We start from the raw sequence: 20,900 nt of genomic DNA, 5'->3' as shown, positions 1-20,900 counted from the left end.
CAACAACATGAAAGCCCACTCTGTTACCAAGAACATTATCTAATAGTTAAATCAAGATCTGAAATACTAGAATCTAGATGAGACAAATCTCATTGTATATTGGTCTATGGACTCAGAGTCTGGCATGATTTTCACAACCCTACCTTGTGATAATCTAAAGTTGTGAACAGTAAAGTTATAATGAATGTGTTAGAAAATATGAATCACTAGGAAAATAGCTGTGCAAGCTCCTTGTATTACAGTACCACAAGAAGTCTTTTGGTAAATAAAGTTTGTAAAAACAAACATTACATTGCGCAGCTGTGAGCATCAACTCATGAGTAACTAGATCTCAATCTCTCCACCGATGTCCACAGTTTGGATTACAGCACACGAAAAACAGTGTCATACCTTCCTCCCCTCGAGCAGTTGCCTGAACAAAAAAGTTTGTTGCATTAGAAGAAGCACAGTCGCTGCTCATCATGCATTAAGAGACAATTCAAATAAATACAACGGGCTATAAATTCGTTATATAAGATAAGGTGTAAAAGATGGAATCTGCAAGCAGGTTGTTCAATATGGTCTACATTGTAACTAAACCCAAGCCACCTATCCTCATTTACAGGCAGAAAAGAAAAAAGACACAGCTCCTGCTGTGATGTAATTGTCGATAATGGCCAAATGTGCTTTTGCCAGAAGATCACCAGAAAACTTACAACCACAATATGATTTTATGCCAAACAAATATATTTTGAAAGATTCTAACAGCAGATGCATCAGATATGAACTTCTCTTCCATAAGAACATATTTCTCATCTTTTCTGATTAAAAAGATTTTTTGCAAATCTCTAGAAACACACCAATGCTCACGTGATGGATCACATTTCTTGCATAAAATTGAAGATTTACCCAATAATCACTGTGTGCACAAATAAAGACTTAAGCATGTAGGAAGTTAACCTGGAAGAAGACAGCTTCTCCATGTTTACAGTTTGCACAAATGACGGACTTAGTCCTAGGAAGCGTTGGATCAGCAGCTACATCCTGCAATATTTGAGTGCGCTCCCCAGCAGAGTGATGCACCTCATTTCTATACACACAGTTGTTCTCAGCCACCTCCTGCATATATTCATAATGTCACAAGAATAAACAGATAAATAGATGAGAAAAGAGGAAAATCTTCTAATCTGAAGACTTATAGCTAGAGAACATCAATAAAAGCAACCAACAAGTAAGTGTTCAAAAGCCTAAATTGGGAACCTAAAATGCCCAGAAATTCTTTTATGTGTAAACCCACATTGTTCACTGCCAAAGACCTTGACAAAAATGGATGCCCTCTTAAAATTTTAACTTTTTCTATTGACTCCATGTTCAACAAAAACAAAGGAAACCCATCTTCTAAATTGGAAAAATAAGAAAAGAAACAGCACAAAAAAAAAAAAAAACAGAAGAACAGGTTAGGGTTTTATGCGGGTTTAACACCTCAACAGATAACTTAGACGTCAATTATACCCATTTAAGAGAAACAAAAGAGAAAAGACACCCTAATCTATGTTTCAATTCTTCAGCTTGGTAAAAGAAAAAGGGAAAAATTATATTGAAAAAGAAGGAGGAGGAGAAGAACCTGGTGATCGCAGTTGCGGCAGGCGTAGAGGAGAATCTTCTGTTCTCTATCTTCTTTCGGGTAGAGAATGTTGTTGCTTCATCAATAAAACAAAAAGATTACAAAAAAAAAAAACCAAAATTTAAGCCCAATAGAAGGTTAAGGCTGGCAGAGAAAACGGAAAAACTAAAATGGGTTATGAAAAACTGCAAAGAATGTGAATGCAGGACGACTAAAGAAAGCTGAGAACTGACCATTCACGGCAAAATTTCATAGTACTCATCTTGTTCGATTAGGCTTTGGGTTTCTTGCACAGACAAACAAACAAAAGAAAGGCAGAGGCTTGTTGGGGTTTGTTTGGCGGGCTGTTTGCTCTTGGCTCTTAACCTTTTTGTGCTTTTGGGGAATAGATCTTTCTAGTAATGGGGGCTCGGCGTCAAAGGTCCTTATTTGTAATTTAATCATCTTTGACGGTTATTTATTTATATACACTGCTGACTTCTCTTGAACATGGGCATATCCACTTGTCTCGAGTCGTTGCTCCTTAAGCCTATAGCTCATCTTTTTCGATTGAGTCCATGAATTGGCCAATGACAATTTTGAGGTTAGTGTCTGAAATGATATGTTGTGTTGGCAAAGTGCAAGTAAGTTATGAAGAAAGAAGGTGTTAACACCACCAACCATTATATGTTCATATGTAATGCAGGGAAAGGAAAAAGGAAGCCTAACCATTCGGGGCAAAATTTATACTCACTAATGCTGGAAGGAGGCTTTAGTTAACCGTTCTTCCTCTGAACTTTTGAGAGTTGTTTTAGCTACGTCTGTTTTCACCACACCCCCTACTGATTGAATCAAAGCCACAGGCCTTCATCGAGAGAATGGTTCCAGCTTTTACTGACCCAGGATTTGCCACTGTTTCAATGCTTTTTTGGCATTTTGATGAGATCAGCTGAGAAGGTTGATGGGAGAGAGCCAGATGCTTGGTGAAACTTTGAAAGGTGTTTTATGCCATGTTCTAGAGAAGATGGATATCTAGGAGTGAAAGACAGAAGGTTCCAGGGCGGAACTGCTTCTACACCGTTCCTTAATCTAGCAGACGTAGTGAAACGTTTGAATATAGCTCCCAAGCCCAGAAACATATCAATGAACCTGCTAATGGCAACCATTTAACCGAGCGAGCCTCCACTAATATATCATTATCAAGAACTCAAGATACACATCTAAAGAGCAATACCGAAATCATGGATGCAAAAATTTGATAGATATACTGCAGTCAGGCAACAAAATATTAAATATCTAGTGGCACAAAGAAAAAAGTCAAGAACTTACAAGAAGATTTTCAAGCTACAATCATTTCACAAAAAGGAATCAACAAACAAGTCTGGTAAAGATCTCAAAAGTAAACACCTAGCAAACTTATTTCAGAGGGCTTGATCTCCAGCATGTGTAAGACCATAAGCTCCAGAGTTACAACCGGAATGCCCTAACAAAGAAGTACAAGGAGATGGTAGAAATCTGTGGACTTAAAAACAGGCAAGTCCAGCATCAAACAGGCAATATGTGTACTGCCCTCTCTCCTTCAGCGTCTTCTGCTATGCCTCCGGCTCTTCCTTCGGCTGCTCCTATCGTCAGAATCAGAATCTGAAGCTGAGTCTGAATCAGAAGACTCAGAAGACGAGCTGTACCTTCTACGCCTCCCCTTCTTCTGCTTCTTCTTCCTCCTCCGCCTCCTCCTCTCTTCCTCAGAGTCAGATGATGAACTGTAATCTGTACTACTCTCTGCTGAAGAAGAATCTGATCCTGTAACAGATGAGGCACCACTATCAGTCTCAAAAACTGAAGCCTCACTATCACTACCTGAATCAGAATCTGACCGATGCTTCCTTTTGCTTTTCTTGGACCTATTGTCCTCCTTCTCATCCTTGATATCTGGGTTGTCCAAATCATAAGAGATTGAAAGCTTCATCCTCAATTTGGGGTTCTTAAGCTGCTGGGTACGTGAGGGTCGTGACATGTAGACCCGCTCATTCTTGCATTCGTATGTCCAATGCCCTGCTTGAAAACACTTTTGGCACTGTGATGCACCCATTGTAGACATTGAAGTCTTGTCTTTCCTTTCACCTAATTTCACTGCCTTTTCAGTACTCATCAAGTACATCTGCCTCTTTGCTTCCCTTTTCTCCTGCCATCTGCTAGGTCCTTCTTCCTTTTGCCCATAAGCATTAACATTTCGGGCTGCAGCAGCAGCTGCCCTTTCAGCCTGAGCACGACTGAGGCCCTTTGCAGCACTCAATGCTGCAGCCTTGATTCTTTCAGCTGCAGCCTGAGTCTTTTCTTCTTTCTTGCTCGACATCTTTTAGGTGCCAACAAACAACAAAATTATGAAAATATGTAGACTATCCGATCTTGGATTTAATTCACCCCAAATCCTCAAGCACCCTGCATCAAAAATCCAGTGGGGTCATTCGCATTTGTCTAATTAGGCTAAAAGACCCTAACCAAAGAACACAGCTACGTCTCTTCCTTCTAAAAACAAATAGTGCGCAAGAAATTAATTCAGAGGCTACAATGAAAATAACAAACAAGATATCTCTTACAACGAAGTCTCCGTACATTTACCTATCAATTCAGATATGAAAAAAAAAAAAAGAAAATTTTCGCTTAACAGGGAAATTCAATATCAGCTAAGGCACAATTTTACAGAATCTACCAATTATCAACACAAAACGATGCAAATTTTCTTAAAAAAACCACGAAAAACAAGCAAAAAAAGAAAAAAAAATCGATTCTACAAGCAGTAAAAAAAACCCTGCCTTTAAAACAAAAAGGTTGAATGAAACCTTCGTTCCCTTCACATTAAAACCCTAAATTGAAATTTGTTTTTGGGCACGGAAATTAAAGAACCTAATCACCAAAGAAAAGAAACCCTAAATTTTGAGAGTGTTTAAAAATAAAAAATAAAAATCAGAGAAGGCAAGAATTAGCGCGTACCGGGACCTCGTCGCGACGGCGAAGATCCAGAATGAAAGCCGAAGAAGAATTTTTATTATTTTTGTTTAAATGAGAGGCGGACGGGCTTTTCGTCTTTGACACGATTCATTTAAGGCCGTGGCTTTTTTTCTTTTTTTTTAACTGTTAAAAACTGTTGTGAAAATTTAAAATATTTTAAAATTTAAATATTGAAACGTAAAGAATAAATCATTTTTAATAATAGTTGCAAAAAAGGAATGATGAAATCAACCAAGTAATTATTTTGTTAAATAATACTAGAAAATTCTTTTCGTTTCTAAGTTTCATCCCAAACTATTTCATTTTTTCTTTCAAAGAAAATAAAGATATGGCAGTCCAAATTATCTATAATCCCGTCAAAAAGGACTTGATTCCAAATCAATAAAATTATATATTGACCATGAATAAATTTTATTTGATAAAGTATATAAATTTTATATAATTTATATAAATTCAGATAACCACTCCATAAAATTATATATTCTACCTAAATTTTATGTCAAACTCACTTTTTGTTTGAAGAGGTCGAGAAGTGGCGAATTGCTGCGACGCGTGCATGGTATTGGTAGTGAACCGGAGCTAATAATGGCAAAACCTTAACGTGACGCCGAGCGTCATAAATTTTATATTAATAAAAAATTAAATAAATGTCAAGTTTATTAATAGAAGTTTTATTTATTTATTGAATATATTTTTTTTAGTTTGGAAATAGGAAAATAATGACCCATGATAGGTGGTATCAAAAATAAATTCAAATTTTTACTAATACAAGACTCAAGAGTGATATCACAATTGAAGTAACAAGAACGTTACGTAATTATGAATGGGCTGCAAGAGGCTGAAAAGGACCACACTTTCCTATCTCTCAAACACACACCGCGTGACATCGTAGACTGTGTTTTTGGTTGGGTCGTGTTTGTTTTGACGGCTACTTGTATAATGTGTTCTCTACTCTTTAACAACTGTGCACAACCAAGCTGAATGGAGCATCGTGGCCTTTTCCCTACGTTTTTCGTTACTATAAATACCAAGCTCCATCGTTCTTCTCAAACACACCAAAATATCAAGCTATTAACGTCTCATATTCCAACATATTCTGTCTGCCCAGGCAAACCAGAAACAAAATGGAATAATGGGTTCAACTTCAAGTCTCAATTTGCCATTGCTTATGTCTCTCGTAATTGGCTGTCCGGTGGCAGCATCGGCTAGCAACTTCTACCAAGATTTTGACATCACATGGGGAGATGGTCGTGGTAAGATAGTCAACAACGGGGAGGTTCTTACTCTCTCCCTTGATAAAGCTTCTGGCTCCGGTTTCCAGTCCAAGAATGAATATCTTTTTGGCAAGATTGATATGCAGCTCAAGCTTGTCCCTGGCAACTCTGCTGGCACAGTCACTGCCTACTATGTAAGTTAATTCTCCAATTTTTGTAAGGACATGTAGATATGTTGATAGCACAAATGCTGATGTATATTTCTATTCTGCAGTTATCTTCGAAAGGATCAACATGGGATGAGATCGATTTTGAGTTTCTGGGGAACCTTAGTGGGGATCCTTACATTCTTCATGCCAATGTGTTCAGTCAAGGAAAGGGTAACAGAGAGCAACAGTTCTATCTCTGGTTTGACCCAACTGCAGATTTCCACACCTATTCCATCCTCTGGAATCCCCAGCGTATCATGTGAGTATTCCTAAACTGAAAATTTGCATTTCGCCCCAATTGGTAGGAATTGCTTGATTGACAAAAATCTTGTTATGCTATGTTCCAGCTTCTCGGTGGACGGCACACCCATTAGAGAGTTCAAAAACACGGAGTCACTTGGTGTCCCATTCCCAAAGAACCAACCCATGAGAATTTACTCCAGCTCGTGGAATGCTGATGATTGGGCTACAAGGGGTGGTCTGGTAAAGACTGATTGGACTCAAGCTCCTTTCACTGCTTCTTACAGAAACTTCAATGCCGATGCCTGTGTTTGGTCTAATGAAGCATCTTCCTGCAAATCAAATCCTCTATCTTCTGCCTCAACCAACAATGCCTGGTTCTCTCAGGAGCTGGATTCCACTAGTCAGCAAAGGCTGCAATGGGTCCCGAAGAACTACATGATCTACAACTACTGCACCGACGCCAAAAGATTTCCCCAAGGTCTACCTCCAGAATGCAACATGTCTTAGAGGCAACAACAGCACTTAATTCCATCAATATTCTTTCAATTCTTTTTCTTCTTCAGGCCAACTCATGATTCTTTTGTTCTTTGAGAAATCTCCCTATTTTGTATGTAATACGTTATCAGATTATATGCAACAAGAGTTATACTTCCTCTCTTAAAATTCATGGACATTGATCAGTTTCTTTTCAGGGTATATTCCATACAAAATAATATGTAGTAATGAATATTAATGATCCCGTTTATACCATAGCATCATAAAAACATCTACAATTTATTGAATTAAGCAAAAACATTGTAATAAAATCCACTTTCAAAATAAAGTACATGCTTGATTTAACAAAAGCTGGTAAGGCCAAATCCTTTTGTACTTGTGGTGAAAGATGACAATTCATAAAGAAAAAGGACAATCCTAAGCAAAAAACATTGTTTATAACTTAAGTACCAACATGCTACAAATTGGTCTAGGCAGAAAAGGCAAACTTAAAATTCTAAGGCAGCATTAGAATATTCCGGTGAGGAAGAGCTAGAATATTCCGGTGAGAAGATTTGCAGCAGTCGAAATAGCAGCTCCGGTGATGGCACATTGCACAACCTGCTCGTGGGAAGCTTCCTCGGATGTGAGTGCCAGTGCCATTCCTGTAATTGCTCCCGCCATTGCACTGTTTTTCTGCAACATGTTGGCCGACAATGGTGTCAAAAGAAACATAATGGTAGCATAAAAAGAATTTGTTAAGCTCTTGGATCAGGAAACTTTGCATCTTTACAACAAGTGGAGACTGAAGAAACTGCCTTTTTCCCCTATGAAAAGAAGAGAGAAGATGCTGATCTTTACCCAATCATGAGCTCCACGAGCCTCTTTTAGTCCATATGTGAGACCAGAATATAATCCTGCAGCCAGCCCTGTAATGTGCAATTCAATTCATGAACCATGATCAATAATGAACCAGTTCAAATCAACCATTTGTACTTGACAGCCATTATTCTCTCTTTTCTGAACATTTTCTGACAATTCATCCAAGAGAAACTAACAAGAAATTGGGTCCACGCTCTAAACTTACCCCACTGTAGAGATTCTTTTCCAGTGCTCTTCACCTGTAAAATATTATTAAAAATTACTTGGATAAAACAAAAAAAATAAATAAGCAGAATATCCTCAGGTATTGCAGGCACCTGCATTAGCAATAACCAGCTTTAACAAGATCAATTTTGGTGACACAAGTGCAAGAGCCATTAAGACTTATCTCATTAATCAGTATACAACGCCATAAGCTTTAATTCCATTTTGAAAGTTCATGCTTGGGAAAGAGACTCACCATTGCTTCAAGAGATTTTCGATTGGTTTCTCCTGCAATCCATATAAAACAATTTCAATTAACTTTCACGGGCAATGTCCAAACAAATGAATAACACACAAAACTCCCATCTCCCAACAAGTAAGAGAAGTAAACTCTCCATTTCCAAATTGAGTCACATCTCCTTAATCTGAATAGTGGATTAAGCTTTTGGTACTAAATAATTCCAAAGTTTTAGTAGTTTAAGGGTCAACCATCTCAAATTTGTATGAAGATCTAGAAAACCAAAAAGAAAGTTGCATAAGACACCACCAAAGACTGTTCATGTTTTTCCCCCTCTTTCTAACGCCAAGTTCCTCTCAGACCATATGATCAGGACCAGCAGGCATTGATACCTCTGAGGTCAGGGAAGCGGTTCTTCTTGTTCTTGGAACCGGTGATATCAGGTGAGTTACTTGATTCAGTTCCTGCACCAAAACAACAAGACAACATCGACCACCAAATAATTTAGGATCCCAATTAACAAATGATATGAAGTTGAAAAGAAAGTGCATGCCTTCAACAGCTATGAAACAAGACTCCCTCGCCGCAGCCTGAATCGCTCCAATCTGTACACCAGTACCAAACAAGAACCCTTTCATTTCTTGCATTCTCAAACAATAAACAAAAGAAACTGACAAAAATGAGGTTGAAAACCCAGAAGATTTACGTACGCCAGCAGCTTTGACAAAGCTCTCAGCAATGCGGTTGAGGAGAGGGTGTCCAAGGTCGAAGAAGCATCCCTTGTCGAAGTTACGCCAGTCATCCAGCAAAGACCTTGTCTCCAAGTTAGTGCTCATGTTGTTTTCTTTTGCGGGTTCTGAAGCTAACCCTTTCTTCTTTTTTTTTCACTTGAAAAGTTGGTATGTCTTTTAACTTCAACTTCTTCACAGAATTAATGGTAGGACGGTATCCAAGTAGTTATGGCAGATTCAGATAGAAAGATAACATTTTGCAAACGTGATTAACTAGAGAAAAGCAGCGATTGTAGGGAGTTGCGAAGAAGAGAAAGTCAAGACAGGGACAGGGGACACGTGTTCCAGAGACCCTACGTGTCTCGTGCATGGAACCAGGTTTGGCGGACTTCGTGGCGATTCTTTGGGTCTAAACTTTCGCCGAGAATCTTTCCGAAGTCGGTAACAGTAACCCTCCCGGTCTGTCTTACAAGCCGCGGGCCGGTTCGTATCGAATTCCAATGACCATTGTTTTTCTTACGTGAAGCTGTTATTCTTTGCAAACTGTCTTACGTGTGAAGGCCCAATCGGTTACTCTTCCCAAAATGAAAAATAGAGGCAGGCAAGATGGAGAGTTAAGGAAAGAAGTTAAACTTGCAAAGCCATAAGAGAGGGATGATTTTTTGGGGAACAAATTTTTGGGCTTTTGCTGATTTAATGAAGAAAACTCTTCAGAAGTGAAGTTGCGTAATAGCAAGTTCTAATTTACAAGTGGTCTATAAATGAGGTCTGAGCTACAATTAAGAAAATTTTGGCCTTCTAAACCAACATCCTAAACCCTCTCTCTCTCTCTCTCTCTCTCTCTCTCTCTCTCTCTCTCTATAACAGCCACACCCACCACAAAACTGAACAACAAAGGGACACTATTGAGGGCAAATATTACTGCCCATTCTATCAGTTGGTTCACAAAGCTAAATAAGGGCAAGAATTAAGGAAAAGGGATTTAAAAGAAAAAGAACAGAAACAGGGGGAAAAATCAGACAAAGACAGGTAAAATGTTTTACAGAAGCAACAGTTGGGCGGCTCCCAAAGCAGAAAAGTCCTAGCTTCAGTTTCAAAGCATCAGAAAAAGGCCTGGTAGACTTAGCTGCATAATTAGTACGTGTTTCTTCCATGCTCTCAGGTGCACTATACAGGATCATCCCCTCCGACAAACAAATTCACCATTGTCCTGCTCATTCCACTTTCTTCGCATCCAATTCTTTTTGGCAGTCCACTTTTTCTTTGGTAGCCGAAGACTGTATAGTCACCAAGCACATCCTTGAGTCGAATAAAACAAACACGAAAACAAGTTACCCTGCGCATAATGATTCTGATAAATAACTTAAGATCCATTTACAGCCATCTCAGGTGAGGACTTTGGTGGTATCAACGGACAGTCCTCTCCACTTAATTGTCTATTGTCTGAGGGGCTATGCAAGCAGTCTGAACAGTTTCTGGGAGGTTCCTTATCTACAAGGTTGTCCTCTTCTGAAGAACTACTATTGTTATCAGAACTTCTGGGACTGCCAGATTCCTTATCTACATGATTTTCCTCACCTAAGCCTTTGTTCCCTTCAGGTGACCGAGTAGATATATGCATGGCATTTGCAGTTTTCTTACTTGGCAGCACTGCCTGGCTTAGTGTTGAACACCAAGCCGCAAATAGACTATCTCTTGATTTAGAGCTTTTACCCAATCGCTGCTTCTTAGCTAGGTCAGGCTCCTTTTCCTTAGTAGTCAACTTACGCTTCAACCTAAGGGACTCCATGGTTCCTTCATCCTCCTCCGAGGTTTCTGCATGCTTCCTTGGAGGTGGTCTGTAGTCTTCATCATCCTCATCATCATCGTAGTCAACGAGTCCACCAGATCTTGGGCTATAAAATTAAAATGAATGCATAAATTATGAGCCCAAACAGACTATTAATCATTGTTGGTAATCATCTAGGATGAGGTCATTAAAATACCTTAATGATGGGTAGCTTGCAGCAACTCCATTGGACAAAACAGGCTGAGATTGTCCTTTCTGAGTATTAGATGCAGATGCTGTATCTTCTTCATCACTGCTAAAGCATCCACATTCAATCACTACAGAGGAAATGGATCAGAAGAAAAAACTCAACTCATCTGTTGATGGAAGCATACCTGTCCTCATTGAAATAGTCTTCTTCTTCTTTCTCCAAAGCACGCTCATCAATTCGTTTTCTTGGGTCCAGTGCATTAACATTCGTTTTTGCTCCACAATTTTCCAAGCACTGCAAACAGACAAATCACGTCAAAGAAGCTCTACCTCTAAAAATCTCAGTTAAAAATTGGTCGGGAGCTAGAATACCTGCTCGTATTTAACTTTCAAAGAGTGAACGGAAGCCAAATAGTCGAACTTAACCAACTGATTCCAAAATGAATCAACTAGATATTTAACCAATAATTTCAAGTTTTCCTGCATGAAACAAAGTTATTAGCAGACACAATTTGCCAGATATGTCTATGATCCAAATATAAGAGCAGAAACGATATGCACCTTGCGGATATATTCAAAAAGTTCTAAGACTGCAGAGTTCAGCACATTGTAACGATTTCCATTAGCAACAAAAGCATCAACAACTGGTTTGAGAAGGTTGTTCTTAACAAAATGATTTATTAGATGATCATCCTGCAACATGACAGCTCAATGATGAGCAATTGAAACACGTAACAGCATTAATCAACTTGTACATTCACCAGCCACAAAAAATGCTGATTTGCAAGAAGGTTAGAGAATAAAAAGAAGCATAACATTATAATATGGAAAAACCAGACTCCTAGAAATTGCAAGTGCACAACAATGAAAAAAACAAAACAAAAGATCACAGGTATAGAAGGCCCAGTGAATGGGGAAGAAAGTTTAAAAAAGAGAAAATTTCTCCACCCTATATCCCAGTTGGGTAGCAATGGTGCAAACAAACATAATAGCCCAATCCTTAACAACTGAGACATCTCAAATGACTACAGTAGAAACAGTAGTGGCAGGCGATCTGTCAACAACCAGTGAATTGTAATATTATGTTATTCCTGGTACGTATTGTTGCTCAGGCTTGAGTGTCAGACATGGTATTGGTCCCTTGTATTTGATGTCATGGACCCTTACCCAAGTCGCTTTGAGATGTCAAATATGTGTCTCACATTAATACAATTGGAAAAATGAAAAGTCAGCACAGCATATATGTACCTCTCATATCTCAAATGATAAACATATACATATCTGAATATTTAACGTGAGAAACTAATTCCCCGTCACCATATGCAAACAGTCAAAAGCCAAGTCAGACATGATTCACATAACAAACAGCTTCAGCTCCAATTTCATTTATATATTCAATGCTATTTCTAATTCTATAGATGTCATAGAGTGAGCACAAAATATTGAACTCTGATGGCATATAAATTTACCCTAAAGAATGAACTGAATTTACTTACATGACGGAGAATAGTGCGAACAAAGCGAACAGCAGCAACTACTAGGTATTTTTCCCTTCTCCAGGTCAGTAACAAAACTTTGTCTATAACGTTGTTAAGGAGAAAATTACACCTGCAAACAATGAAGAAAAGCCAATCGACATCTACAATTCATGAGCCAATTTCTAGATGAAATAAAACTAGTACGAAAAGATTACTTTATTCTATAAGGATGGTGCACAACACAAAAGCACAGCAATTCACATATGTTCAACAGAATTTCAGGCTTCGTGCTATTTTGACTTTCAACTCTTCCTGCACTGCTTGCCAATTTACTGGTTGACTGGCCAGCCCCATCAGAAGGACATGACAATATTATGACATCAATTAGCTGGCCCAAATGCCTCTCATAAAAAATATCAATAATTGTATCTCTCTGCAGAAAAAAATAATATAAGGTCAAGCACTTAATGGCATAATCCAACTTCAAAATTAGAACTAGTAATCAAACCAGCATAGAGAAAGAAATTAAATCTTACATCAAAGTTTAAGTGACAAAATTTTCCAACAATCAGCAGATATATATAATAAAACACAAATCAACATCCAAAATTTTTACACCTGCATAAAGAAACCCAAAAATGTTTTGGACTCCCAATGTAAAGATAACACATATATGAGGTATGAAAAACACATCATAACGGCCATGATCTCTGAGTAAGTTATATAGTATCAATCTCTCAGTATCTACTGCACACAAAGGATCAAACACTACAGCACACTAAGGATCAAACAGAAGCCAAATGAAGTTTGGCTGAGCTAGTTAGACACAAAAGGAAGGACACAACCCAATTTTTATCAATATATTCAGCTTCTTCAATAACTCTATGACTCTACCTTACTGTGCATGAGGAGCCAAGTTCAGCTTGTTGAAAATTTCTCATCTTACAACCAGACCTAGAATCTAATTCAATACAAGTCCATGCTTCTCAAAGAACAGCACCACATTCTAGAGCAGCAACATAACTTAAGACAAGTAAGGTTGGAAAAGAGCTTAAGCTAGACCAAAAAATATGACCTTAAACTAAAAAGAATAGAAGAGAAGGATTCATGAAACCTGCCCCAATTATTTTGGAATTTAGGTTGAGTGAGAGTCTATGCAACTTCCCATCTACCAAAATATAACACTTGAGCACAGAAATCAAGTATCTAGGTATGCACCTGAGCTCCTGACAATGTGAATGAATCCAGTAAACTACGAAGAATTTCAAGAAACTGGCAGTGCATATCCTCCCCGAAATCTGTTATCATCCCTTTAACCTGTAAGTTAACAACTACATATTAGTTCTTCATATTCTCTCTCCATATATACAGACACATATATACCAATGATAGAGATCTGTTAAGTTCATCTAATTCTTGTGTTTCTACACACTCATTATACCATATTACCAACAAACTGGAATAAAACACGTACCAAAAGTCCTAAAAGTGGAATTCCTTCCTGGCGAACAACATAGGAGCGCAGAAGGTTTGGATCCTGATTCAAGAACAGTATGAGGATGTCTGTCCTGCATCCATTATAGAGACCTATGGTTAGAACTCAATAATTAGGAAATTAAAAGTTTACACACAATGTAAGAAGGAAAGAAATATATAAAAGAGAGATACTACAAATGCCACCATTACCCAGTTAGTACAAGCTTTTTATCTTGACTCTGTAGAGCATCAGTGATAATGTCAAAGATACCTTCATTCATAAGATCCCTAGAATGATTGAAAACGGACACTTCAGCCAAAGAAATAAAATTTAATTGTCCAAAAGATAATTCTGGAGAAATGACAGCTTTAAGAAACAAGATAGCTACAGCAATACCAGATGTCTAACTTGTAGAAAAGCATACCTAAATAGTCGAAGCTGCTGCACCATCTGCAGGCTCTTGCTTAAACAACAAAATTCGTGCAGGAAATATACCTATTGAAAAAATAAGCTAACAGGATTAATGCAGACATAAATCAAATGGAATGAACCACAGAGCTTAAGTCCATGCATTAAAGAGCTACAGATAACAAACATTCCAGAAAGACATGAGACAAGACACTGGTATGAAGAATGTACATGAACCAAGGAAAGGAAGATTTCTTCGGCCTTAACATTCATAAATTTAACCTCACCTAAATCATGACCTTTCATAACCTAATCAAAGTCTAACATCTAAAAGGGATCAATGAAAATACAAAAATCAATCATCTTAGACAAACTACAAGCAAAGGAGGGCTAAACAAACTGAAAGTCAACAAAGTTTGATCTATCTCCAAATCTGCCACTCATAACACTTAGCTGTAAAGGAAGCAACCTTCATAACCAAATGAAAAATAGTACAATAAAACTTCACTTCCAAATCAACAATTACCAAAGTTTTCTTCGACTCAGCTGATGTGGTGGGAGACCTCAACCTTGCAAACAATTCCTGAATAAAGGTGCTGTCATCCTTCAATAAAGAAATAACCTACAACACAATACAGCAGTTAGGGCAAAGAAACAAAAGGCCTAATATATTTGCCAACAAACAATAAAAATCTTACAATAGCATTATTTGAATGAATTATAGAATTGAGACTGGCAACTGTGGCCTCATCCAATACCCTTGCCAAAACAACATCCTGAAAGAAGCAAATCAAAGCAAGAATTACGCAACTAAAGATATGAGTGGGACTCATAAGTTAAGCATTTAAGATGCATACCTTCAGATAACCAACTCGATACGTCTGGTGTATCTTTGAGAGGACCATGGGATTTTTAATTGGAATGGCCTGTAAAAGATGAATATTATAAAATGAACTCTTTTCTACAAGTAAAGGTCCTTGATTTTCTTTCTCCTATCTAACCTCCCTCTAATCCTCAGTCCACACCTCCATCTTAAGAAGCAAGAACAATTTAAGTGTACCTTACCTCCTTAAAAACAACATGTTCTTTCAGAAAATTCCGATAGTGCTGAACCTCAGGAACATCAGGATCATCTGCAAACCAAAGAAGAAGAAACTGTCTTACCAGAAAATGATACAAACTATCAAGAAAAAATATTAATGCTGCAGACACAAATATCATATGAGAATAAGTTGAAAATCCAGAATGAACAGAGTAAGGCACATAAATTCTAAATGGCAACCCAACATGCAGCTCAAAAAATAACCAATTTTTAAGCAATAAACAGGAAAATAAAACAGGCATCAAACAACTTCAAACCTCCTGAACAATGAGAGATAGATTGTTCCACTTAAAGATTTCATGTACCAACTTGCTTTTTTACAACCAATCACTTGCAAAAACAGACATATATTCCTCACCAATGTCACAAAGCTACACATCATAACTACTTGCAATATAAGTTATGAGTGTCTTGACAATTCTGTTCAAGTTTTGGAATATAAAGTTTGATGTAGAAGCTATTGGATTATTCAAACATAATTTAGAAGTTGAACTGAAGGAACAGCAACACAGACAACCACAGATATCATTAACCAGTTGAAAAGACTAAAAGAGAAACCACAGAAACATTGAACATAGGAAATTCCAAAAGGTCCCAAAATATAAAAATGTTATTAGCATAAAAAGGAATTGTGCAGGATTCTACACCTTTAAGCCCACATCCAAAGAGTCATATAAGTAATTTGCAAATTAAACCCTCAATTCAATCCAGCAACAGTCACTAATATAAATCTGTGAACAAACAGCGATGGAACTTACATTCAAGGGAACCAATAATGTCCATGATTAACTCATCTCCGAATATTTTCTCAAAAACTTGAGGACTATTGAGCAAAACTGTGAAAACAACCAATAACATAAATCAGAGATCCCATGAATCACCTGTAAAGTACAGCCATGTCTTAACTAAGAAGCATAATCATTTAAGTAAAAAAAAAGTACTAACTTATCCCCTTGATTATTTTGAATATCATGTGAAGACCATCTACATTTTCCAAGTCTTCACAGATTCTGAATAGTTCCATCAGCTTCTGGAAGAAATCTTGCTGCATTAAGATCACAACTCAATTCAGTAAGGTCTACAATATTTAGCAACTAACATGGATGGAAATCAAGACAACGATATTTATCTATAAAGTTGAAACAGAAACAATAGGAAAAAACCAGGATATCGAACGATACAGACATGACATTCTAGGAAAAATATAAAAAGTACCAAGAAATCAAACACATAGTTGCATGGTGGAGAAAGATGCTCAAACTCTCTCCGTACAACATGGAAGATCAACAAGATGAAAAAATCTCAGAGAGTTGAGAAACTAGAGGAAGAAAACCAAATTAATCAGCTTATAACACAGCAATCAATTAGTAATTTAATAAGACAGAAATACCAACATTAACAAGAGATAGATGAGCAGCAGATAATTACAGAATACTAAACCATATAACATCTACATATAGAGGACATTAACAAAAGGAAATGTACGCACAAGCAAAGTTAAAGAATCATACATCATTTAATATAAGTTCTGTCAGCCGCATCTGATCAGCAATGCCACTCTCAGTCACAGTCTGAAGGACAAAATTGATCAACTTAACAAATAATCATATAAACATGCTTGAGCAGACTAAACTTAGAGAAGCTTTCCAAGCAAAAATAAGCAGGGAACGCAGAAAATATAGGTTCAGCAACTTACTCTAAATGACATTATCCAGAAGAAAAAGAAAATAGTCAACTTACTATATATTACAAATAATTATAAGACAAGCTCAAATAGAGATGATCACGACACATGGGAGGGCATAAAAGAACAGCAAATTCACAAAACAAAAGGAAAAATAAATGAAGAAAAGCATTAAGAGTAAACATATCCAATGTTTTTGCAAACGAAAAGGCCTAAAAATTACCACTAAGCAAAAAAAATAAACATAAATAGAATGCAATCAAGAGGACTCAATCATTAATTAGAACCTTGAGTATTATGGGAAGAGTGGAAAGCTCGACAGCTGGCAACTCCCTCAACTCACTATTCATGGTGTGAAATGTCTCGTCTGCAGTAATCATTTGTAGTTGGTCATTTCTTGATGGTATTTTCAAAATTGCACAATAATAAATTTGACATAAAGTCTAAAATGAATATATTGCACACAAGTCTGAAGGAAATAATCTTCTGTGCATCAAAGGTGGAAGATGGTGGCCACTCAACAAATGAAGCCCAGTTAGTTAGGATCTTCCAACCTCTATGGCAGACAAATACATCATTCTATTCACCAAAAAAAATTGCTTACAAATTTCAGGATTTCTGCAACTCTAGTCTTTATTTGGAGAAAAACTACTAGGAGAGTTAAACCATTTACAGGGATTCAATGTTTGATTAACTTGAAGGTAAGAAAAACTATGATTAAAGAATTAATAACTTTGATCAGGTTTCAAAAATACTTACTGTTAAGAGAATTGAAATGCAGATTTCTTTGCACATTACAGATGTGGTCCCTGCATTAAAAGAACACAATAAATAGAGGGGGGTAGAAAGGAAAATAGGAAGGTTGAGATCATAAACTTCCAACAGAGAGAACAGTAACAAAAGGGGATATAAAAATTTATATCAAAAACATTCAATGAGGAAAAACCAAAAAATATGAAACAATTTATAGACATTACTTACCATATGTAAGAGCATCCTGTGGGCTCTTGAAAACTAAGTGCTAATTCTGTAGAATATTCTGAGTCTCTCCATGATATGATTGTATCTGATAAACACACACATCATTCAGTCAAACTAAAATTTTCACAAATGACAAACATCCAATTGAGAATATCACATTTGCTAATATTAGCAAAGGCATAATAGTACCTTCTTGCTTTCTGTAAATGTCATCAGGGCTGATGCGGTGCAAAAGCAATGTCTCATTGTCTTCTTCATCAAAAACAAACAAAGCCAGCTCTTCCGATCTCTGAATTATAACATTGACATTCATTTAAAAGGAAGAACACATTTTTAACTAATAATTTATTTTTAAAAACTAAATCTAGTATATCTATACTGAAAACAGACAAATACTGATCAGAAAAAGGATTAGAACAGACCTCCAAATAATCAACAGTAACATGCCCAGTTCCTTGATCATCCCATTTACCATCTTCATTCAAACGGTAGACCTTCACTCGCTGAATTCATAAAATAATTTGACCAAAAAAAGAGAAGGATAGAACAGTTAAATAAGAATTCCCAAAACTCATGCAAAATCCACACAGACAAACAACACAGACTGAAAATGGTGTTAGAATGGTACACTAAAAGATGATATCATTGAAGTGATGCATCGTCACATTAACAAGAAGTTAGACCTCAAGCAGCTATTTCAGCCATCCTAGTGCCAACAATAAATAACTTTTATGATCTTTCCCCCCTTGTGATCATCGAATACTGTGCAGGTAAGATAAAAAGTAAATAGAAGTTTACTCAATCCTAGCTAATTAAAGATTTCAGCGTAGATCCATAACCTGCTAACATCTTATCATTGCATTAACTACCTAAATGCTTCCTATTTCCAGCCCAAGATGTTTCTGCCAATGATACTACTGTCTTTGCTTCCTAGCTTTGATAAGTCACCCATGGAACAGCACCCTTACCATAATTCAAAATGCCTAGTCAGAGTAAAAAGAAAAAAAAAAAAAAAAACAAAGGTCATACTTCCAAGGCCTCTTTGGGAAAGTGCATGGCATATAAACAAAAACTATCTGAAGAACAATGAAAAGATCAAATTAAAAATATAAATTGCATGTTACTTGTGATGACTGTTAGGAAATAAGCACTTAAATAGGGTTCATAAACATGCATTTAAGCCTATTGATATGCCAGTAAATCAACGTGGGCTTTCTAAATTTACAAACTATGACGCTCTAAAATAACAGAACATTCAAATCTGATACTGAATTAACCTATCCACACATGGAATACCTTTTTTTTCAACAAATAAAGAGGAATCATGTAATCTACAATGAACTAATATTGCAGAGCAGGCTAGGATCCTAGTTAACTAGTACCCTAACCAAAATAAGCTTGATATCAGGTGTAATGACTACCTACTCATTTCGAACTTAAGAGTTCATACAGTCTAGTAGTAAGTTCCCTTTAACATCAACTAAAGTAGACTCGTACCTCCAACTTAATCAAAATTTGTCATAAACTTATACTAAAATCACTCTGTTCCCTATTTCTTAGGCGTAAAATTATTTGACGGCTAAAACACACCCTCGACTGCATTTCAATACCTCTATTAAGCACCCAAATCACAAAAACTTCCATGAAAAAAAGCAAACAATGCGAACTTATTATCAATTTCTTTAACCAACCAACAACAGATTTCTATGACATCTCACTTAAAGCTAATCTCACTTCATTATACACTTCAAACCAAAACCTAAGTCAAGTTTGACTACCAACACTACGGAACAGGAAAAAATCAATCGCACCTCTACCTACAAAGCCAAGAATAAATTTAAATTTATTTAAAGTTAAGAACTTCATTCACTTTATAAATTCTCATCACTCCTCGATAATAAACATACCAAAAATTCAAAATTAATACCTAACTCATCCTGGAAGTGAACTAACCAAAATAAGACCAATTCTACAGCCAAAAAACAAGGCTTCTATAAAACAGCGAGAAACGAACTGACCTGCATCGAATTGGCGTTGCCTTGAGATTTCTCTTGAGCGCCCATCGCCGCTTCTCGCTCTCCGCTTTCAAAATTTTCGAATCCCAAATAACCACAAGGAATCGTAGAGATTGAAAAAATCGAAGTTATATTGAGAGATTGGGGGAACCTCAATTAGGGTTTTGGGGAAATAAGAAGAGAGAGAAAGCGCGGGCTCTGAAATATTAGGCGGGAGAGATTAAGGTTCCTTTTAGAAGGGATCAATTGGAAACCCTAACCGCCATTAACGAAGCTGAATAAACCTTCGTTTCTCTCTCACTCTCTCTCTCTTCTTTCCTCTCTCTCTCTCTCTCTCTCTCTATCTTTCCTTTTTATTTTTTCTATTTTCTGCGCAGGTGCCCGTCCCTCCCCGACCTTCGATAAGCGAAAGAAGAGAAAAAAAAAGAGGAGTGAACAAAAAAATTAAAAAATTAATACAAATGTACGACATCAAATGTAAGACATGCGATTAGGTTAACGGGCTCGTTTCTTTTCTTAATTACGGTTTCGCCATTTTACCTTCTAGTCTTCGCTGGTATCCACGCGCTTTTATTTCCGCCATCCAATCAAAGCACACAGAGATTCCTTTAAACACGTGTTTTTTCCCCTCAGCCAGTCTCGGTCCGACACGTACCATCGCAGCACGAAAGATGCACGACTTCTGGTCGGTAATCCTAGCAAACGTCACCTGCTTTAAATCAGGTTTGCCAGATGTAGGCCTCCCATTGGTTAGGATTCAGTACGGTTACACCGGGCGAAAGGAATGACGGGGGGAGGATCTTTGGAATTTCCAACGGGTTCAGCGTGAATTGTACAGAAACGGATGAATGGCACAGTAGGAAACTTTGGGTGGGGGCGGGACAAATTGACAAAGAAATCAAATAAAACATGATCATCATATGATGATGATTGTGTGAAATTAAATTCGTTTCCTCGTGTGGTTTTCGTTAATTAAGTAAAGCTTTTTTAT

General features: G+C 37.1%; 5 protein-coding genes across 6 annotated transcripts; 1 reads left to right on the top strand and 4 right to left on the bottom strand.

The window, feature by feature from the left end:
- Positions 1-64: 64 nt before the first annotated feature.
- Positions 65-2,006, bottom strand: NRPB9A (RNA polymerases M/15 Kd subunit). The gene is made up of 4 exons (XM_007035700.3): positions 1,837-2,006; positions 1,604-1,679; positions 940-1,098; positions 65-412 (listed from the first exon to the last, which is right to left on the bottom strand). The coding sequence occupies exons 1-4, from the start codon at positions 1,863-1,865 to the stop codon at positions 332-334; spliced, it is 345 nt and encodes a 114-aa protein (XP_007035762.1). The 5' UTR covers positions 1,866-2,006; the 3' UTR covers positions 65-331.
- Positions 2,007-2,907: 901 nt separating this feature from the next.
- LOC18603622 (zinc knuckle (CCHC-type) family protein) lies at positions 2,908-4,733 on the bottom strand. The gene is made up of 2 exons (XM_007035698.3): positions 4,574-4,733; positions 2,908-4,021 (listed from the first exon to the last, which is right to left on the bottom strand). The coding sequence occupies exon 2, from the start codon at positions 3,933-3,935 to the stop codon at positions 3,162-3,164; it is 774 nt and encodes a 257-aa protein (XP_007035760.3). The 5' UTR covers positions 3,936-4,021; positions 4,574-4,733; the 3' UTR covers positions 2,908-3,161.
- An 856-nt stretch (positions 4,734-5,589) lies between these two features.
- Positions 5,590-6,922, top strand: LOC18603621 (xyloglucan endotransglucosylase/hydrolase protein 22-like). The gene is made up of 3 exons (XM_007035697.3): positions 5,590-5,999; positions 6,080-6,273; positions 6,362-6,922. The coding sequence occupies exons 1-3, from the start codon at positions 5,724-5,726 to the stop codon at positions 6,762-6,764; spliced, it is 873 nt and encodes a 290-aa protein (XP_007035759.3). The 5' UTR covers positions 5,590-5,723; the 3' UTR covers positions 6,765-6,922.
- A 148-nt stretch (positions 6,923-7,070) lies between these two features.
- On the bottom strand, positions 7,071-9,242 carry ATOEP16-2 (Mitochondrial import inner membrane translocase subunit Tim17/Tim22/Tim23 family protein). Its single transcript, XM_007035695.3, has 7 exons — positions 8,766-9,242; positions 8,609-8,660; positions 8,448-8,519; positions 8,074-8,105; positions 7,819-7,852; positions 7,593-7,660; positions 7,071-7,427 (listed from the first exon to the last, which is right to left on the bottom strand). Exons 1-7 carry the CDS (start codon positions 8,889-8,891, stop codon positions 7,284-7,286), a joined length of 528 nt encoding a protein of 175 aa, XP_007035757.3. The 5' UTR covers positions 8,892-9,242; the 3' UTR covers positions 7,071-7,283.
- Positions 9,243-9,495: 253 nt separating this feature from the next.
- LOC18603618 (uncharacterized) lies at positions 9,496-20,343 on the bottom strand. Of its 2 annotated transcripts, none has more exons than XM_018119543.2 (24): positions 19,913-20,343; positions 18,317-18,397; positions 18,084-18,183; positions 17,895-17,979; positions 17,673-17,722; positions 17,201-17,280; positions 16,741-16,800; positions 16,175-16,274; positions 15,988-16,065; positions 15,193-15,260; positions 14,985-15,053; positions 14,826-14,903; positions 14,654-14,749; positions 14,144-14,214; positions 13,929-14,006; positions 13,717-13,810; positions 13,461-13,559; positions 12,458-12,675; positions 12,261-12,372; positions 11,326-11,457; positions 11,137-11,244; positions 10,950-11,059; positions 10,772-10,870; positions 9,496-10,681 (listed from the first exon to the last, which is right to left on the bottom strand). In XM_018119543.2, exons 1-24 carry the CDS (start codon positions 19,955-19,957, stop codon positions 10,150-10,152), a joined length of 2,643 nt encoding a protein of 880 aa, XP_017975032.2. In that variant the 5' UTR covers positions 19,958-20,343; the 3' UTR covers positions 9,496-10,149. The 2 variants fall into 2 exon arrangements, with proteins under 2 accessions (XP_017975032.2, XP_017975033.2); XM_018119544.2 differs by having other exon boundaries at positions 10,772-10,867; positions 19,913-20,342.
- Positions 20,344-20,900: the final 557 nt, after the last annotated feature.

This window comes from Theobroma cacao, chromosome 4 (assembly GCF_053813885.1).
Source record: "Theobroma cacao isolate CCN51 chromosome 4, ASM5381388v1, whole genome shotgun sequence".
Lineage (NCBI taxonomy): Eukaryota > Viridiplantae > Streptophyta > Magnoliopsida > Malvales > Malvaceae > Theobroma > Theobroma cacao.
This window is presented reverse-complemented; position numbering and strand designations above follow the sequence as displayed.